Genomic DNA, 27,208 nt, shown 5'->3' on the forward strand with positions numbered 1-27,208 from the left:
GGGTTTTATCATTCGCCCCTGGGAGGGCTAGCTTGCATTTTGTGCTTTGCGTTAGCCTTAAAACTGCTGCAGTTGTAGCTAGCAGAAGGACATTTGAGTGTTAGCTCTGGTTGGACTCACCTGTACTCTCCCACGGTGCGGCAGGCCCACGCCTGCTGCCGTGCTGGCTCCAGTCAACAACCTCACACACACTATTGTGAACCCTCCTACCGGCAGCCAGATGGGGCTGGCTTATATGCGGAAGTTTCAGTTCCGCTCAGTCCAGTTGACTTCGAAACTGAGAACTGAACGGACTAAAGTCACGCTTCTCTCTCTCTGAACAGCAGACCCGGCTTCACAAGGCAAGGTGAGTACCGCACAGTACATCTGACAAAATCTCTCAGATATTGAGACGGGGAAAGCCACTGCTCGCGTTACCGTTATCATTTCACTGCTTTATCTGCCTGTTACAAAGGTGGAATTAGAAGAACACAAGCGCACCGAGCAGTTACACATCTGTTTCACCGACTTGGCTTTTAAACAGTAACAAGTGGGCTAAAAATCCATCAGAAAAGTGGAGTTATAATGTCAGACATGTGATTTGTGTCACACCCACTGAGGCAACCAAATTAAAGTTGAGTTTCCGTGAGAAGAAAAAAGCCGGCGTGCTGGATTGTACAGACGCTACTGTACGGCCTCAAAGTAAACACAAGAGTGAGGACAACCTGTGGTAACAACCAGTTATCACTTTGTCCCGAGACTTAAAAAAGAAACCACTGTAAAACCTTGTCAGAGTATCACCCCTAGAAGTTAGATTATGTTTAGTGGTCTAGACTTAGACACTCTGAGGTAAGACCCTTTAGTTTATTATAGATAAGCATTTGAAAAGGGGAGAATTTGTTTTAGATGTACTGGATGTGAGAATGTGTCACAGGGGTTAAACTGTTGCTTCGCACCAAACATGTGTAATCAGCCTGCGTATAAAAAGTGTCCCATAAAGTCAGGTTGGAACAAGTTGTTCTACTCGCAACTGCCAAGTCAAGGATACTGAACGATGCATTTTACTGTGAGACAGGTTTTGTTTGTTTTTTAGCTTTTAAGATGGTGTAGTGTAACAAAAATTGAACATTTGTTTTATATTTATTCATATAAAATATAATTTTGCTATTGACTAATAATATGCAGACTAGTGAGCTACATCACGTTGTGAAATCAACATGTCCTGGAATGATGTCACCAGGAAACATTGAGAAATGAGCATGACATCTGAAACTCTGAAGAGGCAGATCATTCACTCTACAGCATGTTCACCAAAACTTAGAGACATTTTCTTCCCAATAACTAAAGATTGCTTGCAGGAAGCATGACCTGACACAGCTGTAGCTTGACACTTGCAGCAGAAAGGGCATAGAGGTCGGGGGAGTAAATGACCCTTGTACTCAATTCTGTTGACCTGTGTTTGATTCTCGATTAAGAAGGCTTTTCTGCAATAAGGGGCGTTGAACTCAGCATCTACCTGCTGATTAGATTGAGCAAGCCAACGTAACGCCTACAACAAGAACGCAGAAATGTCTGAGATTGTAGATAACTTGGCCAGCAGGCCCCATTTGTGCTGTGCTGACAGGCCTGTGCTTTAATCTTGTTTTTGGTGTGAAAGTGCTGAAATATTTCGCACAATGAAGTGCCCTTGTGGCAGGAACCTGAAAGATAAGGTGGAAAATAAGCAGAATTATGCTCAAACTAGCTGAGAGAAGGGTCGACGTGAACGCTGCTGATAAAACGCGTGTGCAGAGTTAAACAGCTTTCCTCTGTTTGGTAACAGAAAAGGTGTGTCTGCTCATGTCTATGCATGATATCATTAGAGACTGCAAAACAAGCAGAGACTTGAGATCTGCGTAATGTTTGTTCTCTCCATATTAGGAAAAGAAACGCTACTGATAGGACGGTCTAGTGTGACTTGAGAGTGAGCCAAGTTTCAGCATCAGTATTTTATGTACCTTTGCTGAGATAGACCCATATGGCTGTGAAATCTAATACTTAAAGAATCCATTATGAACAAGTGACATAGTTGTAACAGAGCTATTCAATGCTTTGTATCCCTCAAGGGCCGTTCCTCAAGCTATGAATTTTGGCTCGGAGATCTTTGTAAAAAAGCAAATGGCTTGTCACCATTGTCAGCTCAGAGGCGTCCACTCAAAAGAAATGCTGAACAAAGACTGCAAAAGTGTGAAAGATGTCATTGAGTTCCTTATATTGAGGTTAGGACATCAGCTGCTTTCATGACTGTTGGTTTAGCTGCGGTGGATTGTAGTAAAGAATGATAAACTTAAGGTTTTTTGTACTTAAACACGTGTTCTTAATCACTATTCAGGCAGTTATCTGTACGAGGACGCTTCTCAAATAATGATGATGGGAAGTTGAATAGAATGCGTTTTATTTCAATTTATGGGCCATATGCTGGTTTAGGCCTTGTAATTTTCCCTAAAAATGGGCGTCTTGGCTCACCTCAACGCTAGGTCACCTTGAGGAGGGAGACAGCTGTCTTCAATTGGTTGCTGCCTTATTATAGACTTGCATATTCTGCATGCATACGTGCATGTATTTGTGTTTGGGTATGTAAGTTTGATTGTGAAAGTATGCTGTATAAATAGTAGAGCTATGTTCTCTGTGCTTTCCAGGTGTTCGCCTCCTCCCTATCACTTTCACACGTGATTTTATTTCTTCTCCCCGCCCCCCCGCACCCTTTTGCGGCTTCTCTTTTTAAAGAGCCTGTTCCCCTCCAGGCGTGATGGTGCGACGGCATGTAGGCCAGCCCTCTGATTTGGTGTTTGCCTCTGACCAGGTGACAGGCTGCAGCAGGTGTTGCCGCGTCCCTGAGGGAATCTGTGACGGCAGCATGACTTACAGCCTCAAAATGACATGCCTCTGGAATGACAGGGCATTATTATTCATGAAATAGTCACCAGAAAAGTATGTTTCCTCTGCACTGCCCAGCGCACAAATGTGTGAATATTTCTTCAGCTTTTCTTGTGCTCTTTATCAAAGCAGGCATTGAAATTGCATCGTTTAAGAAGTCACATTTGCACATGTTCTTCAAGCCGTAGTTTATGTTCTTTACAATTGAAATCCTCTTCCCCAAAGCCAGAAATAAAAGAGCCGATATTCAAACATCTGTCATCGGCATTACCCTTTAAAACTTAAAAAGTTCTACACCAAATGAAATCCATCAGTTCACCCCCAGTTTCCTTTACTGTCTTTCCCAATTTGTTCAACAGAAACACCAGACTGTTAGGCCATCACATCAGTGTAAGCTTTAGTTTTCTTTGGTTCTCAGTTGCACTACGCAGTAAGTTCTGATAACCACTAACAATGCACCCGTCTGTTCAAAGTTAGACTGCTTTGCTTTTATACAGTATTTCCCCTTTTCCATGTAATTGCAATGTACTGTACATGCCATATAATGCTAGTGAGCTAGCCTTTGATGTCATGTTTTCATGTCAACACTCACCCTTCCTGTTGGGCAGGGCAAAGGTGATACATTTCCACATGATGTGTGGTTTTCTCTGAACCACAGCCCGTTAGCTGAATGCTCATACCAGACCAGAAAGTAAAGTGCATTCTGCAAATATGGTATACCAATTTCCTCAATCACCAACCTAATAAATGTAATAATGCACTAAATTTTAACATGTGACTGCACTTAACCTCAGTCTCGCTTCCAATAAATAGCTTTCAGCCTCGGTTTTTCAGGGGGAAAAGGAATGCATGGCAGGCAGGGCTTAAACTGGTGAAACTCAATAGTGCATGAAATATTTTACTGCACCAAATAGTCTTAGCTGTGTCTCACTTTTTGGAACTGTCCATTTAATTTGAATGCATACATGTGCGATTAGGATATTGCGTTCGTATCCATCCATGAGGTAATGTAGATGATGGTGCACATGGCGGTTGAAATGTTCGAAAATTACGGAAATGGAAGATCTGCCCAGGGCAAGATGTGAGTGCAAGCAAGATATTTTTTTTTAGCAAGGTTTCAAGCTCTTAATCACCATTTCTAAACCCAGAGTGGCAAGATAGGCCGTGTCTTCCTTGGGATATCATGTATATATAATGATATATGGCCTTTTTTTACTTGTGTGTAAAGAAGTGTCATTGTCTATCTACAGTAGGCTGGCATACATGACCTGTTGTTTTCTTATTTTAGAAGAACATACTTCGTCTCAGTCTGGGTACCTTTCGTCAGAACATATTTTTCTCAGGCAGTAGGTTCAGTGTGGGGACATTGACATGACATGTCCAAAGTGCAGCTCCAGAGTTGCTGATCTGAGATTCTTTAACGGTAAACAGATGATTGTCAGTGTTTATCGTGGCTTTGTGCAAGCCCCATTTCCGATTCGCTGGATGATGTGTATCAGCTGCATTTAATGCTTCTCTGCTCTAAAGTCTAAAACGCTCGGTAAAATAGGGGAATTTTTATCAAATGGCCATGGTATAGCTGGTTAGTCCATTCTGAGGTGTGCGTTAAAGGACTTTATCTCTTACTCAGTTTCACTTCCTGTTGCATTATAAATCCTGCAATCCTCACCTCATTATAGATGATGTCTTATGTCTTTGTTTGCCAGTTCAGTGTATCTGTCAAATAGCACTTCAGAGGATATACTGTACCTGATATATTATACACTCACCATTAACTCCATTGTAAATGGCATTGGCCAGGACCTGGGTCCTGCTATAAAGCTGTCAGCAGAGAGCTAGCAGCTTCAGAAGACAACTGTTAGTAGACTGGATTTAGGAGTTTAGAAGTTTTAGCAAGGTATAAGACCTTGACAATAGCCCCAACAGGTCTGGTAAGATGTTGAGCGAATCTTCTTTACAGTAGTTCAGATGTTAGCTGACAATTTCATTGCACACAATGATGGAAAACAAGCAGTGGCAGACTTTTGGTATAGACTCAGTAGATGAATGTGTCTGATTGGGTTAAGCTTAATTTGCAGTTTGCAGTGTTCTACCTTGAAAATAGTAATCTTTTCATAATGCCAGTTGTCGGCTGCACAAGTATATATTACTGTGCATGATATGCTGTTTGTTTACATCCTCCTTTTCCTGTTATTCCCTTACTCTCCCCTTTATTCTTCTCTTGTATCTGTGATGTTTGTTCTGCCAGTATGGAGTCTCTTGTTGGATTATGTGCCTGTTATTATGGATCCAGGCACAATCGGGTGTAAAGTCTCTGTTCTTCTGTCTCTAGGTGAATCATGAGCAGCAGCTACACTGTCTCCCTGGCTGGCCCTGCCCCCTGGGGCTTCAGACTCCAAGGAGGGAAGGACTTCTGTCTGCCCCTCACCATCTCACGGGTGAGTGGAACACACACACACACACACACACACACACACACACACACACACCACTTATGTACCCTTCACTCCACGACAGTCACCTCTGAGACACCTTCTCTAACAGTTCACGGCCTCTGACGGTCTCCCGTCAAGGCTACGACTATTGTCATAATAATGTTGCGTAACTGAACCATAACCACAACATCCGCCAATTTAAAAAAAAAAACTCTGTTGCATCTCTCTGGTGGCCTTTCAGGATATATTTGGAGGATTAAGCCGATAGCTGTTAACGGCTGCTGTCATTTTGGTCGTTCAGATGAGGGATAGCGCTAAGTGTCCTGGTCTTTCTCCCTGGTGTTAGTCCTGATGCGAGGCACAGGAGACTGTGAGTACTGGATCTGCACTGGAGGCAGAAGAACCTGTCCTTAAACAGCCCATCAGACTGAAACTCGAGAAAGCCACAGTGGCTCTGTAATAACTATTTGGGACTCTGGGCCACATAAACCCAAACTGGGGTTTGGCTGCGACTGACCAGGTTCTGTTGTGGCCTCAGCTGGTAGAAAGGCTGCTGGAGGGCTTGAAAATCAGGTCTGTTTATGAGAGTGGTTCAGCCTCACCCTATGCATAGTCACACTGTTTATGTTTATGTTGCAGTGCAAAACATTTTGATAGCTGCACAAATCAAAAGGAGTTTGCAGTGGACTGTTGGTTTGTCAAGTAGCGGCCTTTTTCAACCCAAGGGCATCTGAAGTGTCTCAATTATACTAACATAGCTTCTTGTCTAACAGGATTAAATGTAGGGAGCTTGTCCTCTACCAGCGCAGTCTTTGCTTTGACAACAACTCTGGCTGCTGCAGAATGAGCTCTGTTATTCAGATCCTGCTGCTTCCTGTTATGTAATTGTAATCTCAGTGTCATGATTAAGGCCAGTGACTGTTTATTTGTTGTTGGCTGGATCAGTTACAGAATTTTGAAAGTTGCAAATGGGGGAGGAGAAGTGTCTTTTTTTTTCTCAAGAGAAAATATGACTGTCTGCATTAGGACATTGTTACTCTAAGAGAAGGGAAGGCCAGCATGGCTGCTTAGACTATTTTTATGCCCCTGCCACTATGATAATAATGGAACGCAGGACATAATGTTGTCATAGAGGCATGTAGCTGTCAGTAGACATGTTAACATTGTATCTAAAAAACATTACAGAACATCAAAGAAGCATATTTGTCACCTGATTAGGTTTATATATATATATATATATATATATATATATATATATATATATATATATATATATATATATATATATATATATATATATATATATATATATATATGTATAAAACACAACATCTGTCCAAAATTTTAACAGCTCAAAGCAGTTTCACTTCATGAGAGGTAAGAATGATTCTTCACTTGTTACTGTGCAATAAGCACACTGTGTGAAACACACAGAGCAAATAAAAAGCAGATGTGCACCTGACACATAATTGTGATGTGAGCCATGTCATGTTTTTACAAGAGAGCTTAAAATGAAATGGGACAGGTGAGTTGGGTAAGGTGTCAAAAAAGCCCAGCAGAGGCCTTGAGCCCGTTAAAATCACAAGTGCGTGTCATATGGTAGCTATGGTTTTAAAGTATGGTTATAGCACGGTTATCATCATTTCTGCTCCATGGGCCATAAAAGTGTTGAATACCTCCTGTGTCCACCAGCAGTCCTGTGTTGCTGAGTCATGAGTGGTCTGGAGCATGCCACAGCACGGCCGAGCCAGGCAACATGACTCTCACGGCCTTTCATTCCATCACATTACTGGTTAGTACCATTCCTGTGACATATTTTCAACCCAGCGCACGACCAGCGAATGGCACCACGAATGGCTCAGATTTCCTCTCATTGTCCAGACGCCAGGAATAAGTGTCCCTTTTGTCTGTGCATCTTCCAAATCCTAATGTCACAGAAGACACAGCCAAAATAAAGCCTGGCGGACATCTTTTTCTCGTGGCAAAGCAGGAAAGTTTGATGCATATGTTTTCTTGAATATAATAGTTGTAAGATCACCACTCCATCTGAGTAATCTGCAGTGACTAGTGTATCCAAGTGTAAGTTAAAGGAGTAACTGTATGAAGGGAGGAGTAAGTGAGTGGAAGGTACATACGTGGAAACATCTGCCAGCGGTTTAACCATTACTTCCGTTCCTTCATTAGATGAGTGAAGATTGCGTAGACCACTGGCCTATTTTAAGGTTCATTAGCAACCCACAATGCTAAATAGACCGAATTTGCAGTAAAGAATATGCATCTGTTGGTATCACATTAAAGCTTATATTTATTTAGCTTAGATGGATGAGATTACCATGGAATAATGATGTAATAACTTTACATATGCTTACCATATGTAACTGATCCAAAGATTACACACAGCACAGTACCGTATATAAGGCTGGTTACTTACAAGACAACCACAGCCTGTAATCTTGATGCCTTTTTTAGGAATAGTTGGTTTTGGCTTAGCAATAACACAAAATCAAAATATGTGGTGGAGTGCATACCATAAGTCATATTGTGTGTGATATTGAGTTGGGTTTCACACTGTGAGCAGCAATGCTGACAAAATAAACGTTCAAAAGTCATCATACTGCACACACCACAGTTTAACCTTAGAAATAACCACAGAGATGAATTAGCAGTGTTCTGACAGAGTCTGAAAGTTACATTATTAATTGCGGGGTCGTTGAATTGGATTGCACTGTATCGGACACTGCAGGTGTTTTATGTGGTAAAAAGGTTAGAGAGAAGAACAGCGTTTGAGTCGAAGACAAAACCTTCAACATTGCAGCTGGATTGTTTGAAGTGAGACCACCCAGTACCATAAGGATGACTTATGGAGCAAAGGCCCGGTTCTGTATGTTATGTGGGCCGGTCCTGTCCCCCCGGACTCTGCCCCCGTCCCCGTCATCTGTGCTTCGTCCAGCTCCTTTTTAGGCATTTCTTGACAGGCTTCCACATGGGAAACTCACACTCAATTCAATTTTTTTTGCATTGCTCATGAAACAGTGAAAAACATAAGACTGGCGTAAACCCTGTCTTTAATCTTCATTATCTTGATAAATTCATTCAACTAACATTATTCTAAACACTGTTACATAAGAAAAGTTTATCAGGACGAAAGCTAAAGTGATAACTTAATAACTGTCAGCAACCTAAATGTCTGGTTGCTGTAGGCCAGTTGGGGGTCAGCACAGTAACATTTCCCTCTCTTTTCCCACCGACCCCTCACTTCCCCCTCTTATCTTGCCATCTGATTGTTGTTTTAGTGGCATGTGATACTTTAAGTAAACACCGAACAGGCTAATTTTAGCTCCGTGTTTGCAGTCGGCTCAGGGGCCACCAGATTAGTTCTTCTTCAGGCACCAGCATTATGTGTTAATATGGTGAAGCTACTTTCACTCTCGGAGGAGGAATGCGATGATGTAGCGTATCTGGGCAACCCACATCAACACTAGGGGTAAATGGTGCTCTTTGTGCATTCGTTTTAAGAGAGGAGGATCCAGCAGAGCCTTGCAGCCCCACACTGAGTTGCAACACACTAAGTAATAGTAGGTTAATATTATTAACCTTACAGTAGTAATGTTTATTTTTGGTAAATAATAATGTTTTAAATTCAGGATTAAATAATTAGACTGACATGACTAAAATATTAGCAATTCAGAAGATGCACGTACTGATGTACCGATGTCCCTCCATTGTCCTTTCAGTTGCTGATCAATCAGGAAGCAATGAAATGATAACCGTTTGCATTTTCACAACATTCATACGACTTGCATCTTGGAACACAGTGGAACGACGCTATCCTTTTTGATAGCAGCATTTGAGTTTCCCACCCTGAGCGTGATTTGCCAGCCGTGTGAATATGGTTTATTGTATATTTGGCGTTGATTTACAATTAATACAGAAAGAAGCTTGTATCATGTGTGGAGCTTATTGGATAAAGTATAATCTGGCCCGCTCTGTCGAACATTGAGCCATAACTTTTGGCTCAGCTCAGGTCCAGAAAAAATAAAATCAAGCAGTGAAAAAATCCCCGTGGCATTTCAGAAAATCATTGAGACCGATATCTTGTGAACTGTGCTGCAGCGCTGCCAAACAGTTTGTGTGTATTTCTTGATCTGTCTCTTGTGTTAAAATCTCTTGAGCGTTTTTACACGGGAACTGGAATTTGACAGAAACCAGTTATGTTTATCCAGTGTTTTATAGCCTTGTGTATACACACTTCACAAGTATATTTAATAATCTGTGATTCCGTGCAGGGTGCTAAAGATGTGTTCAGGTTACATATGGGTTTAGTAAAAAACTGTTATCTGCAGTATGTGTTTGATCCCAGTATGATCTCCCTTCGGTCTGTCTAGAGTTGTATTCAGGACATCTGCTTTCTATCTCCCTAATCTTATATGGCAGAGCTATAAAGAATAACCAAGCTGTCACTTGATTGTGATTTAGATCACTCTTTTTTTTTTATTTGATAAAAGATATTGAACGGAGCAATCCAATGAATTCAGAGACGCAATAGGCCACTATTGATCCACACATGATCTGTTGTTATGGTTGCAGCTTGGACTGCAACCTATCATTATCGCTGTTTTTTTAAGGTCTGCAGGATTTAAGGCCTCACCACGGCTGATAGTCACAGTCATAACAGCATTGTAAAGTACAGTACTTTGGACAGCTGTCTGGATTTAAGTGCAATATAAATGCAGTCCATTTAACAGTTACCACACTCATCGAAAGTAAAAATTACCTTTGCAGTCATGCAAAATATGTGTTGGTATTCGAGTGGCTCTGTAAGTTTTGTTGTTGTAACCTCCGTGAACCTATGTGTTCATGGTGCAGCTTTTGGAAAGCAGAGAAACTGTGTATTATGCTAATAGGAGGTGAACTTGTGGTAACGTCTTTTTGTGTCAGCCCGCTCGTTAATAAATTACACAGCCAGAACATTTTGCCATCCAAACAGTAGGCGAAACTTTACAATCGTCACAACGTTTGGCCGAATCGAAACAGGTCCACTTCAAACCCTGCAGGAGAGTTGGCTGAATCGTGGATGGAAGTGGAAACCAGCACTCGCTCTTGGCTCAAACCGCACCATCTCTGAAAACCTTTTCATATCATCTGCCTCAGCGGTACTCGTCAGCCCGGGTTTGTTTCTGACCTGACTAAAGAGCATTCAGCATTCAGCGCCGGATTGGTCCTGCTTTGTGTTGTTTTGTTTGCGTCGTCATGGCGATTTGACTAAGAGCTCGTATGTAGGTCTGCTTGGCATCTCGTGTTTTCCAGCAGCTTGATTGATGTAGTAAGAGACTGGGGTCAAACCATGACAACCGCGGAGCTACCTCTGCTCAAGTGGCTCGCATGTTTGGCTTGGGGTAAAAAAGAGGACTTGCTGTTTAGTCCCCTCCCAACCGCTGTAGGGTGCATTGCTGTCCTTCTCATATATCGGCCGCATTACTGTTTGAAGTGAGCAAGGCATTGCAGGTGTGCAAGCGTAAAAAAAGAGGAGACGTCTCTTGACGATGAACTGTACTTAATGGCTTCTGCTTGTGCTAGCCCAGCAGGTTACTGTGCGCTGTCCTGTCTCATGTCCTGTGACAGAATCATCCCAGAGATCCAGCAGGGTAATCTATTTCATGATGAGCTTAGCAGGTTGAATGCGTGCAGGAACCACAGTCCTGCCTCCTGGACGGGGAACAGGACACTGTGTGATGAGCTTCAAAAGTCAGAGACAACATTGTGAAGTCATCACTCAGCTAAAAAGCAAAGATGTTCCATAACAAACGACAGCAGCTAGCTCATTGAAGCCTATGCAGCTGGTATGAAATGTGACAGCCAATATTGGTGGCTAATTTATTACCTACCTGTCTACCTGCCTTTTGAAAGAAAAGACGGACAAGTTGTTCCAAAGCTTGGCCATTTTGGACACATTGCACTAGATATGTGTCCAAAATGCCATAATCTGTGCTCGCATTCACTTCTCCCACTGAAGTGAATCGACTCAGGACCCGCTTCCAGCCTCCTACAGAGGCGGGGAAGTGGCGAAACCCACGTGACACAGGCACAGCAAATGGCTGTAAGTGTGCCGCCTGTTTACTGAACCGCCTCTGGTTAAGACTAAGTCAAACTGCTTTAGCTTTGTGTGCTTGTGATGGCATAATGTTAGGCCCAAGTCTTTTCCATATAAGGGCCTCTATCTTAGTCTACCATACACAGACATGACATGCATCTCGCAGGCTTCCAGTCCTCACCACAAGGCGCTTCCTGTAACATGACTTCTGAAATATGAAATGACCACAGCCTTCATCCCTACTACATAATTTCACTGAAGGCGGGTACTTACACCAGCATGCAAGACGATTAGTATCCCACAAGTGCTGAAGTGTTATCTTAAGTGTGTTACCTTAACTTAAATGTGGCTAGATTCAATGGAAGTACTGTAAATGGAAGCAAAATTCTCCCATAGAGAGGTTCTGAGAGAAATTGAAAATGTTTGCCGTTACGCCGTAACTGCGAATCAGTTGTTTAAAAACACAGCATTGATCTGTTTAGTAAAGAATTCCAGTGTGTTCAGAGTTTTGGCAGCAGCTCACTCTACTGAACAGAGAGTTTTTCTGGAGAGGCAGTGCATCGCATGAATTTAGCCTCATGAACTACTTTACAAAGCTGCTCTTACGCTAAACAAAATCTCTGTGTTGAATCTTATAGAATCCTTTATCTTTTATTTGTTAGTTTATTGCCTTATTGTGGATTAGCTGAAGACTGAGTGAACATCTAAATCTTTTTACATTTTTGCTTTTGAGGCTGTATTTGATTATGGCTGAGTGACAAATGGAAGACACATGGAGGCAATGGACTGTTAATTTTTCTAGGCTTCTGCTACACTTCTTGTGTTTTTATAGTTCGTCTGGTACAAAATCCCTCTGAATTTCTTTTCATCTCTTTACAATAAAGCGAAGACGGAGTTCTTCCACAAAGGCATTTGTAGCAACAATAAATTAAGGGGCTTTTTAGCTGTAATGTTATAATCTCCAGTGTGCTATAGGATTTAAATAGAAGCCTCAAGATGGATCTGCCAAGTATTGTGCAATATTCTGTAATCTGTAAGCTACATTTGTAGGAGCAGAGGCACTTACAAGTGTAGTGTGAAACAACCAGTCATTACCAGTGACTGCACAGCAGTAAAATCAGCAGCGTGGAGAGGACCACAGCAGCACAGCAGCCACACCATTATGTGGCTGGAATCCCATTCATGTAAACGCAGTTGGAAAGACACTTCATTCATTCGGAAATGTCCTTCTAATCTGCCAAACTAACACTGTCACACAAGTCCCACCGAGCAGCCTTTTTTTCTCTCTCTCTCAGAATTAAACTTCAAAATTATACTGTGTGAAACTGCCCTGGATCGCTCTTTTTTTTAAAATTTGACCTAGGTTTAAAATAGTAATGTGTGCTTTGCAAATTTTTGATTAAGTGCACAAATAGGGTGATGTGGTTGATGCGTTGCTGAAACATCCTGCTCTCTTGAGAGAGCAGCACAGCCAAAGTTCCAGTTCATTACTTATCTGCTCTCCGTCACGAGTGCCTCAGACCTCTCTTGATTTATATTTATAGACTGCGGATGCCAGGGATTCTTACTGTAACATGTATTTGTTTTGTATCCATGTGAGAAAGACAGTGTTTGACTGAAAGGGGCTTGGCTTGATAAAGCGCTCTCTGTTCGCTGCGGACCGAAGCATTAAACATTGTTAGCCACGTATTAAAAAAATACATATTTTTCTAAGAATGTTACAAGAGTCCTCTCTTCATGTCTTGATATAGTGCATGTTTTTTAGGAATTACCATATATAGAGCTGCCTACTATTGTCTATTTTCACATCCCTACAAGGAGATAACGTCAGATTTCTTTCTCACTCCCTCACTTCCTCTCTGACAAACACAAACACTCACACAAAGGCTTGCAGACAGGGAGACACAGGGAGATTGAAAAGAAATCTTCTGGATGAGTTCATTCAACAACCCCCAGCTTTTTTTTTTTCTGCCACTGACCTCTGGAGCTGTCTAGCAGAGCTCGGCGGAGCCAGCACATGCCAGTGATCTCTGAATAGTGCTGTCTTTACTAGCCCGTGCGTCGAAGAGCGATGAGTTGTTTTATTGAAAGGGAATGAGTCAGGGCAGACTCGGTAAATGCTGGCAGGTGTGTCTGCGAGTCCCTGCCGGACACTGAGTCAAGTGAGTCAGTTGAAGCTTTGTTCACGCGTGAGTGGCGAATACCCTGCCCCTTTTGTGAGTAACACTTAGCATGTGGCTGCACCATGGGTTTCCATGACGTCGGCATGCATACATCAGCCTCAGCTATGCGCTCCACACGTCCCGCTACTGATCTGCTCGATAATGACACGAGGAGACCGCTGCTCCAGAGAGAATGGGCCGGTCACTGTCACTTCCTCATTCTTTCACTCCCTCCCTCCCTCCCTGCCACCCCTTTGCGGTTTCATTATGAGGGTCAACACAGTGGCACATTCTCAATGTCTCATTGGCTCCTTTTTTTAAAATGACGGGAAAGTCGACTTGGAGTGAGCTAACGTGAATGCATTCTTCTGCAGTGGAAATACAGGATGTCTTACTTTGTGTTTATCTGTCTAAATTTGGGCTGGCTCATACAAATAACTGCTCTCAAGCATGCGCGTGACTGAAGATGCATCTTCATTTTCCTCTCAGCACATTCATGGGCCTCACTTAAGCGGCCACTTTGCGTGCACGTGTGCGCTACCCGTGTCCCTGTTCCGCTCGAATGTTTGAGGCCTCGAGACGAAGACGATCGTGACAAAGCCAGCGTGTTCTTTTTGCGCTCCCGTGTTCGCTGCCAGCATGGCTGCACAGGTGTGCTGCGAGTGCGCAGAGTGATTGATGAGGTGTGCGCAGCCTTGTGTAATCAGCGTTCGATCACCACACCTGAGGGAGAGTCATCTCATCGTCATGGTTTTATTACGTTACTCACTGCGGGTTAAATGTGAGTCTCGGCGTGGTGAAAGGGATAGAAGATGTGATGAAGACCTTTAGGCTTTTAAGCCCTTGCTACCATGTATGGAAGCTATAAAGTAAATGCTTTGATATTATATAAATATTTAATGAGCTTTTCCTCACTTTTCCAATATAATGTTTAATTTATACATAGAGTTTGAAATACAGCATTTTCTTCATATATAAGGGCTTAGAACGTGAAGGAGTGTGATCAGACAGACAAGAGATCAAACCAAATACATTAAGTGAAGGAAAACCCACATGAGCTGTGCACCTTTCAGCACCACAATAACAAAGCACACAGCATCTAAAACCCCGGAGTGGATCCATGCCTCTGAATGTCCTCAAGAAACCCAACAAAAGCAACTGACGTGGCGTACCCTTAAATTCTGAGGGGAGAACGGAAGATTACAATTTAGAGGCATTCAGTCTGCACTTTGTTCTGACGGAGCTCGAGATGATCAACAAGGGAGAGCTGAAGAGTCTTAGGTTTCCCAAATGCAGATTTGCAGAGCTGGGAGAGGCATAACCATTACCACCTGATGCTGTATTCTTTGGCAGTGGTGCTCTTTCGAAGTACAAGTATGTGAGTAACTGGATAGTTTTCACGATTGATACTCAAATGTCATCATTGTGGGAATGTTTTGGCTCTTTCAACGGGCCGTTTTGGTGGCTGTCCCATGGATGTTTGCGCGATGTTGTGAAAAGAATAAGATGCCTATCTTATCTGACAACAGTTACATAAGACAGGAAACGGAAAGGAGAGCACAATACTTGGTGATTACAAGCAGTAAATCAACACAGCACACATACACAAGATTTTCTCTTTTCTCTCGTTCATTTTGTTTTAAACTGCAGACGCAAACCCTAAAGATCAAATGGCAATGCAGCGGGATGTCAAATAGAGTCAGAGTTGATGGAACTAAATGCTTTGTCAACACTCTCTACTTGTCATTGCAGCTCACTGATGGAGGCAAGGCAGCCAAGGCCAAGATGAGCGTTGGAGACATCATTCTGTCCATTAATGGCATTTCCACAGACAGCATGAATCACCTAGAGGCCCAGAACAAGATTAAGGCCTGCACAGGCGATCTCAGCCTCACTCTGCAGAGGTAACATGCACACACTGCACATGGACACACACACACACACACACATGCGCGAAAACATAATCTATGGATTTCCTAACTCAGCAACAGAACGCATACTTTGGTTTTTTTTACCCACCAGTGTGTATTTAAGCCTGTTTGAAGAATGTGTAGCGTGTAGAGTGTCACCATGTGAAGCTGAGGCTGCTTTTCACAGGGTGCTGAGCAGACAAAAAGATCTTTAATCGACAAGAGAAAGCCTGATCGCTGTATTTGGTTCCTATGCGCTGTAACTCCTGTTGCTGATTTAAAACAGTTCCGTGTTTCTGTTACAGCAGATGCTGTGCCTCAGAGGTCCTGTGAGGAGTTCAGGGACATTAAAAAGATGGAATTAAGCATGATGTTTCTTGCACGATAGCATCGGTTTGCATGTCTTGTCAGTGGCATTATAATTAGAGGACGCTGGGTGGCTAGCGTGACATTGGATCTATAATGATTCCCTTAATTTTATGGAGTGCATTTTAATAGGAAGGAATGGTCTAGCTTACCGCGTAGCATCACATTTTAGACCACAATAAACACGTCTGATGCAAATCAATAGAACTGAGGGTTTAGTCGCAGTTAGATTGTGAGGAGATCAGAAATCAGGTCTTTGACTTGTTCAAACATGTAGGCTTAAATTCCTCATCAGAAAGTGACTGTGCCATATTTCAATAAAGGACTGAAGAACCATTTGAATTATGTGTTGTTACAGAGATTCTCTCAATTAATGGTTTACACATGTCCTTCCTGGCTGTGTAGTGTATGGCACAGAATCTGCAGAAGTCTGCAGATTAGTTTTGGTTTGAGCATGCCAAGTTCATCAACTGATCCTCTGCTTCTCCCATTAGACAAAAGGAAGACCCTGGTATTCTGGGGGCCCTTTAGTGTGTTAAAATTCTAGTGCAGCATTAGGAGCACTTTAAATGGAATCCCTCTGTTCCTTAATACTTCCTTCAAAGAAAAGTAAACAGGGATTCAGCTGAGGTCGACCAAGAAAACAACGCTTATAGTCCATCTGCGAGAAGGCCAACGCATCGCTCAAAGGAACGCCTTTAGTTGTTTTGTAATACAAAGAAAGAGCAGCGTTTTTTACAGGCATCGCTCAAGTCTAAAATCAGTTCACCCGGTTCAGATGGAACAGTGTTTTATTTTACCTTGAAGAAGACGAATAAAAAAAGAAGACAGATCCTCTCCGATGACTTTCAGCCAAGAGGTCTAGCCAAGCGCAGTCCATTTTCTGCAGTCAAGTGTGAAGAAGAGTAGCTTCAGCGTGAGACGCAAACAAATGGAAGCGAAGCACGCACACTTCCCAAGCTGTAAAACATGTTGACAGAAAAACTCAAAGCCTGGTTTGCATGTCCTGTCATTCCATCACCACTTCAAAGCCGAAAAGAGCCTCTGTGCTTTAATCGTGGGAAAATAGTCCTAAAATAGCCCTGGCCCACAGCTGCATGTAATCTACTGTGGGTAATGGATGCACAATGAAACATCAAACAATCGGGCCTCACAGTACATGTAAACTACAACTAAAATCACCCACCAAACAACAAAGGTTTCCTCGGTACAAATGATACATGATTGTTGTTTACTCTCATTTTTCGAGGAAGGCTTGCATGTTCAATATTCCATGTCACAGAGAGAAGAATTTTAGTGCCACTTTACTGTATAGGTATATATAGCATACGTTGCTAGAGCTGTAGCGAATGTTATTTTTTACATTAGAAGCCATTATTGAGGATTTTGAATGAAGCGTCAAATGTCTGTCATTATATTTTATGGAGTCATCACCCTAAAAAAGAAAATCCTCAAACAAAATTCTCGATTTGAATAAAGCAATTCATGGGATTAAATTAGTCCTTTTTTAGAAATTCAAATCAGCATACTTATCAGTTTTGACAACATACATACATGTAGGTGTTTTTTAACGCTCAATGATGATCACGCAAGTTGGAAACAGTCCCATGCAGTCACCACTGGGATCAAATTCTATAAATAGTATAATACTAATAATATTATTGTAGCCTGATCTTATTTGCAGCTGTGCAGAAATACTGGGTTTAAGCAGAATCAATAGACATGTACAGCCCTATACATAACTCATTTTGTATGAGAATGGCTAAAATCAATGAAAGAAACTGTTAACTTTCAACTTGGGACTTGAGAATTACCATAAGTATATGAAATCGGTGCAAAGAAGCTTGAAGAAAGTGGGTTTAGACGTCTCACTGACCTTTATGCTATTGTCCTCAGATGTACCTAACACTCAGTGTAATGTACTTTATGTAGCTCTTGAAAAACCCTGTCTAACTACAAGAATTCTCTATGATATGCATCACTTTCTCCATCGTCAGATTTGATTTATGGTTTTGATGACACAGATAAGACTGTCTGGGTCATAATAACATTCCAAGAGTGCCAAGAGATGATTAATGTGACTACAGTTTAGTACCATTATGTCACTTTGTCATGGTTCACATTCTCAGAGCACTTCCTCAAAAAGACACTTGTGCACCAAGCTATCACAGGGTTTGATAACAAAGTCTGTATGTGCTTTAGTCAAACGGGAATCACACATTAAATAACATTTAATACAAAAACTGAAGTCTGAGAGAGGTAAAGCCTACGGCTGTACGTTAACAAGTGTGCATAAAATAGAAGCGGTTATAAAATGATTGTCACACACTGTCACATGTCCTGTTTCCAATAGCTAGAAATTTAGTAACACACAAAAAATCATCCAATTAACACAATTGAAGTATTGCATATCTTGCAATGTTTCCGTATATTGCCGAGCTAAAAAGGAACTCGCCGTCATTGATGCCAGTGTGTTTATTTCCCTGTTGCTAGGTGCTTTATTCTGTTAAGTCTCGTTATACATCCATGGGGGAAGCTTGTTTTCATCAGGGAGGAAATGGGCTCTGGGTTTGGAAGTCTCCTCATCCTGTTGCTCCACCATACAGTAAATCATTACAGAACTGTCAAGATGAGTCTGAGTGAGCAAAGAGCTGTTGTGTGTTTTGTGACAGAGGGAGAAACCAGGTTTCGCCTTCCAAAACTGTGGTTTCAGGAAAGAAGGCAAAACAGTGTCCGACAGCGCTCGCTGGCTCGGGCTAATACGGTTCTTTTCCTGTCTTCCATCCTGTGGATCTGTGCATACAGTGGATATGACGAGCAGTAATCAGTGAATTTCACGCTTACTTGTTGTTCCACTATGATGTGACTGTTGTTGCCGGGCAGCTAGCAGGCGGCCGTGGGAAGTATCTGTAGGAAAGTATGATAATTAGTGTTTATTTATTGTCATTGAAACGTGCAGCATAGCACAATGAAACGCCACTCCCCAGAGGCCGTGGTTGGCTGCACCTGGTTTCAAAACCTCAAAGATAATGCAGATCAGCACTGCTAGCTCCGCGATCCAACTGTTGTCTGGTGCTTTACGCAAGAATTCGTTTCAGCCTCCCTCAGCACAAGATTGTGTCAGATTTTTTGGGATTTCCCACTTTGTTTGGTGTATTTGTGTGCCTGTTTCTGGGGGAATAGGACAGTGGTAGTGAACTCTCCACAAACTCAAAAACATTCTCCAGATGAACAGTGGAAACACCTAGACCTCCAGGATATCCTCTCACTCAGGCTACCCTCTTCCTCTTTTGATTACATAACCTCCTTTATTCTAACTTTAAATTTGATTGACCAAAACTGCAACCTTACATGTTGCACAGGCCTCCTGTGTATGATATAGAAGGTTTTTCTTCACCACAGGCCACTTACTATATCTAGACACAAGTCAGCAAGGCGGCTGTGGGTTAAATCTACATACATTCTCATACATGGCCAATGTACACCCAGCAAGTCTTATGGAATGGTTATAACAGGGTGAAGGAAAGGACAATCCAATGCAACCCAGAGTCCCCACTGACTCCTGGCTGCCTCAGCCAGATGTGGTGTGGCGGTCAGAAGAAAAATCAGAAAGGATGGAGGCTCTCTTGGACCCGCATTAAAAAAGATACATTAACTGGAGTCGCAGTTTGTTTTGTTGTGGTCGCTGTGTCCAGAGATCCGACCTCAAGGAGAACCCGTCCGTTCCCCTGCTCTGCTCTTCAATCTGGTCTCGATGCGGGTTGGATCACCAAATGCAATTAAATGCGATCTGAATTCTTTTTGTTTAGTCCTGTGGTCGACTCTCATTCCACTATTTGCTTGCCAATACAAGCACACATGACCAGAGAGTCGTCGCTCGCACAGCGAAGCGCCACAGAGAGGGCACTACAGGGCACGTGGGAACGAATGTTATGAATGCCTTCCATCACTACAATGCATGTGACTGCTGATATGGACAAGTACACAGTGTTCCTACTCGACACGTGTGCAGACACATCAGACACTGGCAATAACCATGCTAGCGAAGTGTCCAGGCAACTGACAGCAGCAACAGGCCGTGCAGTTACACGTTAATAAGCTTTAGCTCTGGAAATAGCAGTCACGTTTCTGTCGCCGTTAGCACTGTCACAGTTTTAAATCTCCGTCCCCTTTAAAACCTTCTGCTCTGACTCCCTCTAAAGAACTGTACTCGTGAGCACCGCTCGACAGCGCAGAATTCCCTCTTCCAAGATGCTCATTCATGGTGAAATATGAGGGAGCAGTGGGAAGAGGGGCGACATGGAGAGGCAGGATGTGCCAGACACAAGCTGTGAGTTTTGCCACTGAGCGGATAGGCTGGCTGCACAGAAAAACAGAAACACAGAGAGAAACGCTATTTTCCACACCAGCTAATTCCACATCCCTCCGTTAGAGTTTTTGTTTTGCTTTCCTCTGCTTTTCCCCCCTTGTTTTCCTTCTTTTCCATGCTTTGGTTCAAATTTTCATGCAGCGGTAAATCTGAGAAAACAGATCGTGTTCGCCAGGTCTCCCACAGAGTTTTAACATTCATCACACAAGTTAAATGTAAGAGAGCAGATCTTGTTCAACAAGGTCTTGGAATAATGTAACCTGTGCCTGACACGCAGAGCATGTGTGAAATCTACTGGTCTCTATCCTCCCACACGTCGTATAATATCTGTACCAAGTTCTCACTCCAGGCCTGCTTCAATCCGAAGAGAGTAAACAAAACTGCGTCGAGAGACTAAAGCCGACGACAGTGACAGAAGCGTGGGGTCAGAGAACAATCACAGAATATCATTAAAGATGTTCACATGGAGCTTTTTCAAAACCTCCAGTGTCCTGCTTCAGAAACTGTGTGTGAAAGTGAAGTGAAAACAACGCATGGAAAATGAACGGCTGTGCAGTTTTCCCTCCATGTTAAAAGATGGATATGTGAGTCCATAAGCTGGTAAGACATGTTGTGTGTGTGTGTGGTGAGAAAGCTGTGTCTATTAGCCTCTCCATCATTCAGTCAAATGCCATATGCCAGACTGTTTCTCTTGGCCCTCATAGAGACAGGGGCAGGGTGGAAATACGTCAGTGTGCTTTGCCCTCAGGCTTATCCCTCCGGTTAACCTCCTCATTCTCTTATTCTGGAGCTGTCTGTGTGAGTGTGAGTGTGTGTGTGTGTGTGTGTGGACATAGTGTAAGGCTGAGTTTAGGTTCAGGCTAGGTCTAAAGAGGTGCGATGGAAGGGGTTAGGGCTAGGCAAGTAGTGGTTATGGTTCGTGACAATCTTCGGGAAACCAGTGTAAGTCAATGTAACGTCCTCTGAAGTGATGGAAACACAATCGTGTGTGCGTATGCGTGTGTTTCTGCTATAAGCTATTTTCGGCGACAAATTTCAGACTAAAGACCAGTTAATTGGGGACGGCTCGTCCAATTGGGAACAAAAACCATGTCCCCACTTGGAAAACAGCTGATTTTTGGGTCAGTGGTTAAGGTTAGGGTCGTTGTTATGGTGAAGGTTAGGGTAATTCTCCAGAAAACAGATTTAAGTCTATATAATGTCTGCAAAAAGTGACCAACGTCAGCATTTGTGTGTGTGTGATTATGTATCACTCACATGGTGGGGACATAAATCTGTTAACACAGTCACGTCGGGAATGGGGGACGTTGGGACTCGCTTTCCTAAAGGGGACAAAACACAAGTTTCCAGGATGTAAATCATTAATTTGTAGGGATAAGACTTGGGTTACGGTTATGGTAGGTTTAGGTTTAGGTTAGGTTTGGGGTTATGGAAGGTCTTCAAGAAAATGAATGTAAGTCCATATGTTATGTCCCCAAAAGTGATGGAAACAGGATATTGTGTCTGCATGTGTGTCCATGTTGACAATAGCCAAATGTTTTTGTACATTTTGCTGTCCAGATAATCTGTTTAGTTATATGTTGCACTCGTTTATTAGCTTTTTTAAGTATATAGTCTATAAATTTGGTCCATAAATACATCTTGTAGACATCAGCATCTGTAATCGAATAAAGCGAGGCATCCTAATTAAATTTAGAGGAACCAACTGAAGTGTGCTCTGGGCTGAGCAAAGCCATGACTGCGTCTTCGACAGGGCCAGAGCTTCTCTGTATTATGAACACATGCAGTGGCACAAACTGTGGTACTATGGCACACAGGGAAAGCTGTCTGATACACCAGATGCACTGCAAATATAGATTGGAAATGCCTCTGCATTAGAGCTTTTGTATTTATGGATTAGAGAAAAGCCATAAAATATCACATTCTGGGATGAATACATATCCAGTGTAAAATATGATGTCTTGTTTTCTTCATGTTCTTTGTTCGAGAGAAACTGACATCCATAAAAAGCACAGTAACATAAATATACTGTAATAACAAAGAAAAATGTATACAGAAAAATACATAATGTACTTTCCTAAGTATAATTTCTATGTATAAGTATAGTTTCATCTAAATGATACTCAGTGTAGATTTGAGTAGGCATTCGTGTGTTTTCCAAAATCACATCCTATGTCCTTCTGTAGTCAGCGTCTCAATGAGAATCAAGCCCTTTGAATGATAGTGGCCTTGTGAGAGCCTTTTGAGAAACAGAAGCCAAAGCAGATAGCAGATAGTTGACATAGCACCAAGAGGACACCTTCCATCACAATGACAGACCAGTCGGTGTAATTGTACTATTCCGTTGCACTGAGATTAAACAAGTACATGTGCACTTGGCCACCAAAAAGTCAATATATGCTTGTGACCCACAAACTCAGCCAGTGTTTGTCTTTTCTCGTCATATCAGAACAAAAGCAGGTCCGGCGAGGCAGGGAGCAGGACGGCACAGAGGGGCTGAGCTGAACAGATGTTCGCAGGACCACCCCAGCAAGTGTTTGTTCAGTTTGCTCTGGGAAAAGACAGATAGAGACCGAATCCGCCCAACCACCTCACTCTGGGCCACCGATGGCAGATACACAGTGCCTCATTGTGGACTGGGTCCTATTTGTAATGGAATGTGCCGTTTGATCTTTAGACCCTCAACCGTTTTCCTTGGCACATCGTGCTGTTTCTCCATAAGCAAGTCCAATAATACAAGTACACTGGAAAATAAGCATACTCTATATTAACTGCTAAGTGGAAACTGTAAATGCAAGTATGGGCACAGATGACATCAACATCTGGTTGGAGGGTGAGGCTCTTTAATAACGTGCTGCAAGGCTCGGTTGTTGCGCCTCTGCTCAGTCAGAAAGGAAGTACATGACTGTTTGTTGACTGTTTTCCTAATATGGCAGAAAGGAAGGACGTCAGTGGACATACCGTAGCTCCTGATCCGGAACCAGCCTTACTGACTCACCGTCTGTTTTTTTGTTTTTTTATGAGGAATTAGGGACACACTGTCTGTATGTCCGGACCAAATATAGGACACGTTGTTAACAAAGGCATCTGTCTACATTTCAGTTTTAAAGTCTCATTAATCGACTAATTTTAAGCTGATAAGAAGGATTACATGCGCCTGGTGTCACATGAAGGCGGGTATTTGGTGCTCTCCTGATATGTATTAATACACAATACATCCTAAAGTGTGTGTTTTTCAAATTTTGATATTGCGGTACACACACGTGCAAGTATTAATAATGAAACAAAAGGAGGGGATGAATGGTTTGTTGGATATTTGCCGGTTTCTATCCAGGACATCTCAAGAGAAGAGACAAACAGACCACCCACCCCTCCCATAGGTGATAAACCTATGGCAGCTGCTTCAACCATGAGTATAAATCAGACGTACGCCAAACTTCAGCACCAGTCTACATGTGGACACACACCCCAAAGTACAGCGTGTTCACGCAAACCGGTGGTAAACCTTAACGTAAAATCACATATGATTATTGTTAGCCGTTTTCCAAAGCATAAAGTTTAGAATATTTCCTACTGTCCAGGCTGCCATTTGTTTCCATTTATTTCAGTTAGCAATAAAAGTCAGTTTACAGAACCTGAACCTTGCTTGAGATACGCCGTCTGTCACTAGAAGCATTTAGGCGCCCTGAATTGATTAATTAATTGAAAAGTAATTATAACACCGTAAGCCAGTTTCGTTTGGGAAATTCTCCTTTCTGGGATGTTCTAAGGATGATACGACAATCATGCATCTCTGACCAACAATAAAAGAAACATTAAATCAACTTTGTCATAAAAAAGCGTTTTTAGAATAAAGAAGCCAGTGTTTGGCCAAGAGAAATGCTACCTTACACTGCAGGTGACCGGTCATATGCCACAAATTATCACCACATTAAAAAAGGTTGCCCTGCGTCCGGCTGCACAGCAGAGGACACAAAATAACCCCAGAAACTAGAGTGTCACAGCAGTTCGCGTGTCCAGTCCTTTAATGTACAGAAATGAAACTTTATTGCAACATTATAAGTGGCTGCTATAAAGATGTTGTGTGTGCTTTTTCTTTCTGTCTTCACAGACCCTCCAGTACCCCTAACAATGGAGTGCCAAAGGTATGAAGTAAAATGTTCACAGAAATTGCTGAATTCCTTTTAGTTACTAATATTATTCCAGTTTATTAAATGCGAGCACACTTATTGTGCCCTTCTGAGATCATGTCTGGACACAGAGTGGCTTGGCATGCATAACTGACCTGAGAGGCCATGTGTTTTAGCACCTCTTAAACTTGTATGGCACAGGCATGACTTTCATTCATCCAGCAGTGTGAAAACACCGTTGATTTGGATGTGATTGTGGTGCAGTGCTGTCGGGAATGCTGGTTTACACGCATGAGTTGATTGTGGATTTTTTTTTTTTTTTTTTTTGTATGTGCATGCTGTGTGTCTGCACCTTCATCCAGGACGAACCTCAAGAAATCATTAAGCCTGTTCCAATCACCCACCCCGCCCCGAGCACCACATACACCAAGCCGTCGAGTCAGCCCGGTCCTGCGTACAACAAGACAGCCCGGCCTTTTGGGGGGGGCAGCGGCCTGGTCACAGCTTCTTCCTCCCCGGACGCCCCCAAAGTAGCCACCATTCCCTCTGCGTCGTCCGCTTTCACGCCAGCTGCCCCCTCTCAACCACCCCAGCCACCGTTTCCACTGAAGTCGAGCCCCGCTGCCCCAGACTCGGCTCCGGCCAACTCACTTCCCAGGCCCAGCCCTGGCCGCACCGCCTTCACCTCCCCGTATGCCTCTTCCTCCTCATCTAACTCCTCCTCTCCAGCCAGAGTGACAACCCCCTCCTCCCATCCTAATGTCCCACAGCCCTCTGTCTATAACACACCTATCAACCTCTACTCCAACACCAATGCCTGTGAGGTGGCTATGGGACAGAGGCGAGGTCTTCTGGAGAGCCAGGGGCTGTCAGAGCACTTCAACGGGTACGTACCATTCACCAAACCCGGTTACCACATCCTTTCTCTCACGCTGCCCCTTTTTAATCTGAAGGGTGAGACTGAAGTCATACATATATGGAACAAGCTCACTATTTATGTTGGTGTGAGTGCAAAATGTTATAGAATGATTTAGTAATATAGGCACACTATGTGCTTTAGTCAGCAGGTCCAGAAGGAGTTGTGGTTCACAGAGGCCACAGATTAGCAGACGTTTTTGCTATGAAGAAACATATTACAGAAAATATCCTCTAATATTACCTCATGCCCGGTTTTACCCCAGAGTATGTGTCTCATTTGAAAAGCCAACACTCATCACCTGTGTTTTCACACAGCTGCATACAAGGAAAATCGGAGGCATGCTGCACATCTTGTTCAAATCTTCCACAGGGCGACTGGAAAGGAGTCTAGACAACGTGCTAACCGATGCTACTGCCTTACTATCTATAATTGACAGCGGGGTTTGCAGCTCTGCCAAGCACACGGTCTGTCCAACAGGCACTGCTGGTGTAACACTTGTTTCTAATTAGCCAGAATCCTGGCAGCTCTGTGCTTCTAGCGACCAAGACAGAGCTGAGTTTGGCTGGACCGGGCTTCATCCGCAGGGTTTGACTCACTGGTTACGGTAGACTGAGCTAGGTTTAAGTGATTTGCCACTCATTCTTTGTTCCCTGTCACCTGAAAAAATAGGTCAATGAAATCTGTTTTTAAGTGGCCTCACACTTAAATGCATCTGGGACACCTATGGCTATCTGTGTGTGCGTTACAAAGTTAGCAGCAGTGAGAACAGTCTGTTTAGGAATGTTTTAGAAAATGAAGAGTGTAAGTGTGATTGTCAGGCACAACATAACTGAGTCATCTCTTCAATCTCTCCGTTGCCTGAAACCTTGGACTGTCCGCTTACAGAGGTGGAGTGTATTTCTTGCAGCATGTGTTTGTTTTTGTCCCAACCTGCATGCTTTGTTTGTGGTTTCTGTGGTTTTCTTTACGCACATTCTCTCAGAAGGGCCTTTCATGCATTTGGGACTATGGTCCATTTCTAAAACTCTTCTATTCATGCTCCATCTTGGCTTCAGTCCTTTTCCATTTACCCCTTCTTTGCCCACAGGAGGAAGAAGGGACAGACACCAAGTTAGTGCTGTGAATGATAATATATGTGCTGCAGTAGCTTTCTAACCATGTGGAATGTGATTATAGGCTTCACATCTCTCTGGTTTATGATTACCAAAGGCATGCTTGCACCTCTTTGAGCTAACCCTCACAAACCTCACATTCGTGCTCATCCGCTTACAGTACATGCTCATTTTAAGGTCCGAACAAACTGCAACCCCCCCGTAAATAATCCATCTCTGAGACACCGCGGGACACCCAGTGGGGGTCGGCTCATACTGGTCGTTCCATCGGGCTGCGTGTTACTCAATACTGTATTTACACCCAGTGCAGGCAGGCCTGTCAGCGCGCAGGGCTGCTGCAGTGACCCAGCTCTGCATCTGTCTCGCTCCCATCTGCTACCGTTGTCAGCATGTTTACTCAGAGTGTAGACAAATCACTGCCAAGCGTATTCTGCTCTGGCTAAGAATAGCCTGACTTGTGCTGTCTTTGATCATCCTTCGCCTTGACTCACCTGACTCTCACGCACGCAGAAGCAAACGCACACAGGCTAAAAACTGCACATCCTTGGACTTTTGACATTAAATTGACTCACAGTGTGGAACAGCACCCAGACTAAACTCTGCATGTAAACATACACTCAACATAAATATTATTGCCGTCTAGAGGGCCGTCAAATTACTTCAGGAAGAAAAGCTGATCCTTTATTTTTGAAGCACATCACTCCCACCTTGTGGTGAGATACGGTCACTGTCACTTTCATCTCTCAAACGCTCACTGTTGTTAATATGCAGTTGTTGTGTTTGATTTCACCATTTTAGTGTAGTAAATCACCTTTTCAC

At 42.9% G+C, this 27,208-nt stretch overlaps 1 protein-coding gene across 1 annotated transcript in view; it reads left to right on the forward strand.

Moving 5' to 3' along the window:
- The first annotated feature begins 215 nt into the window (after window positions 1-215).
- Window positions 216-27,208, forward strand: part of pdlim5b (PDZ and LIM domain 5b) — a 36,335-nt gene continuing 9,342 nt past the window's right edge. Inside the window, exons 1-5 of the mRNA XM_041959883.1 lie at window positions 216-346; window positions 5,228-5,333; window positions 15,336-15,487; window positions 24,340-24,373; window positions 24,721-25,244. Of these exons, the coding sequence (XP_041815817.1) occupies window positions 5,235-5,333; window positions 15,336-15,487; window positions 24,340-24,373; window positions 24,721-25,244 (809 nt within the window). The 5' untranslated portion in view covers window positions 216-346; window positions 5,228-5,234. The remainder of the gene's footprint in view (window positions 347-5,227; window positions 5,334-15,335; window positions 15,488-24,339; window positions 24,374-24,720; window positions 25,245-27,208) is intronic.

This window comes from Chelmon rostratus, chromosome 19 (genome assembly GCF_017976325.1).
Source record: "Chelmon rostratus isolate fCheRos1 chromosome 19, fCheRos1.pri, whole genome shotgun sequence".
NCBI lineage: Eukaryota > Metazoa > Chordata > Actinopteri > Chaetodontiformes > Chaetodontidae > Chelmon > Chelmon rostratus.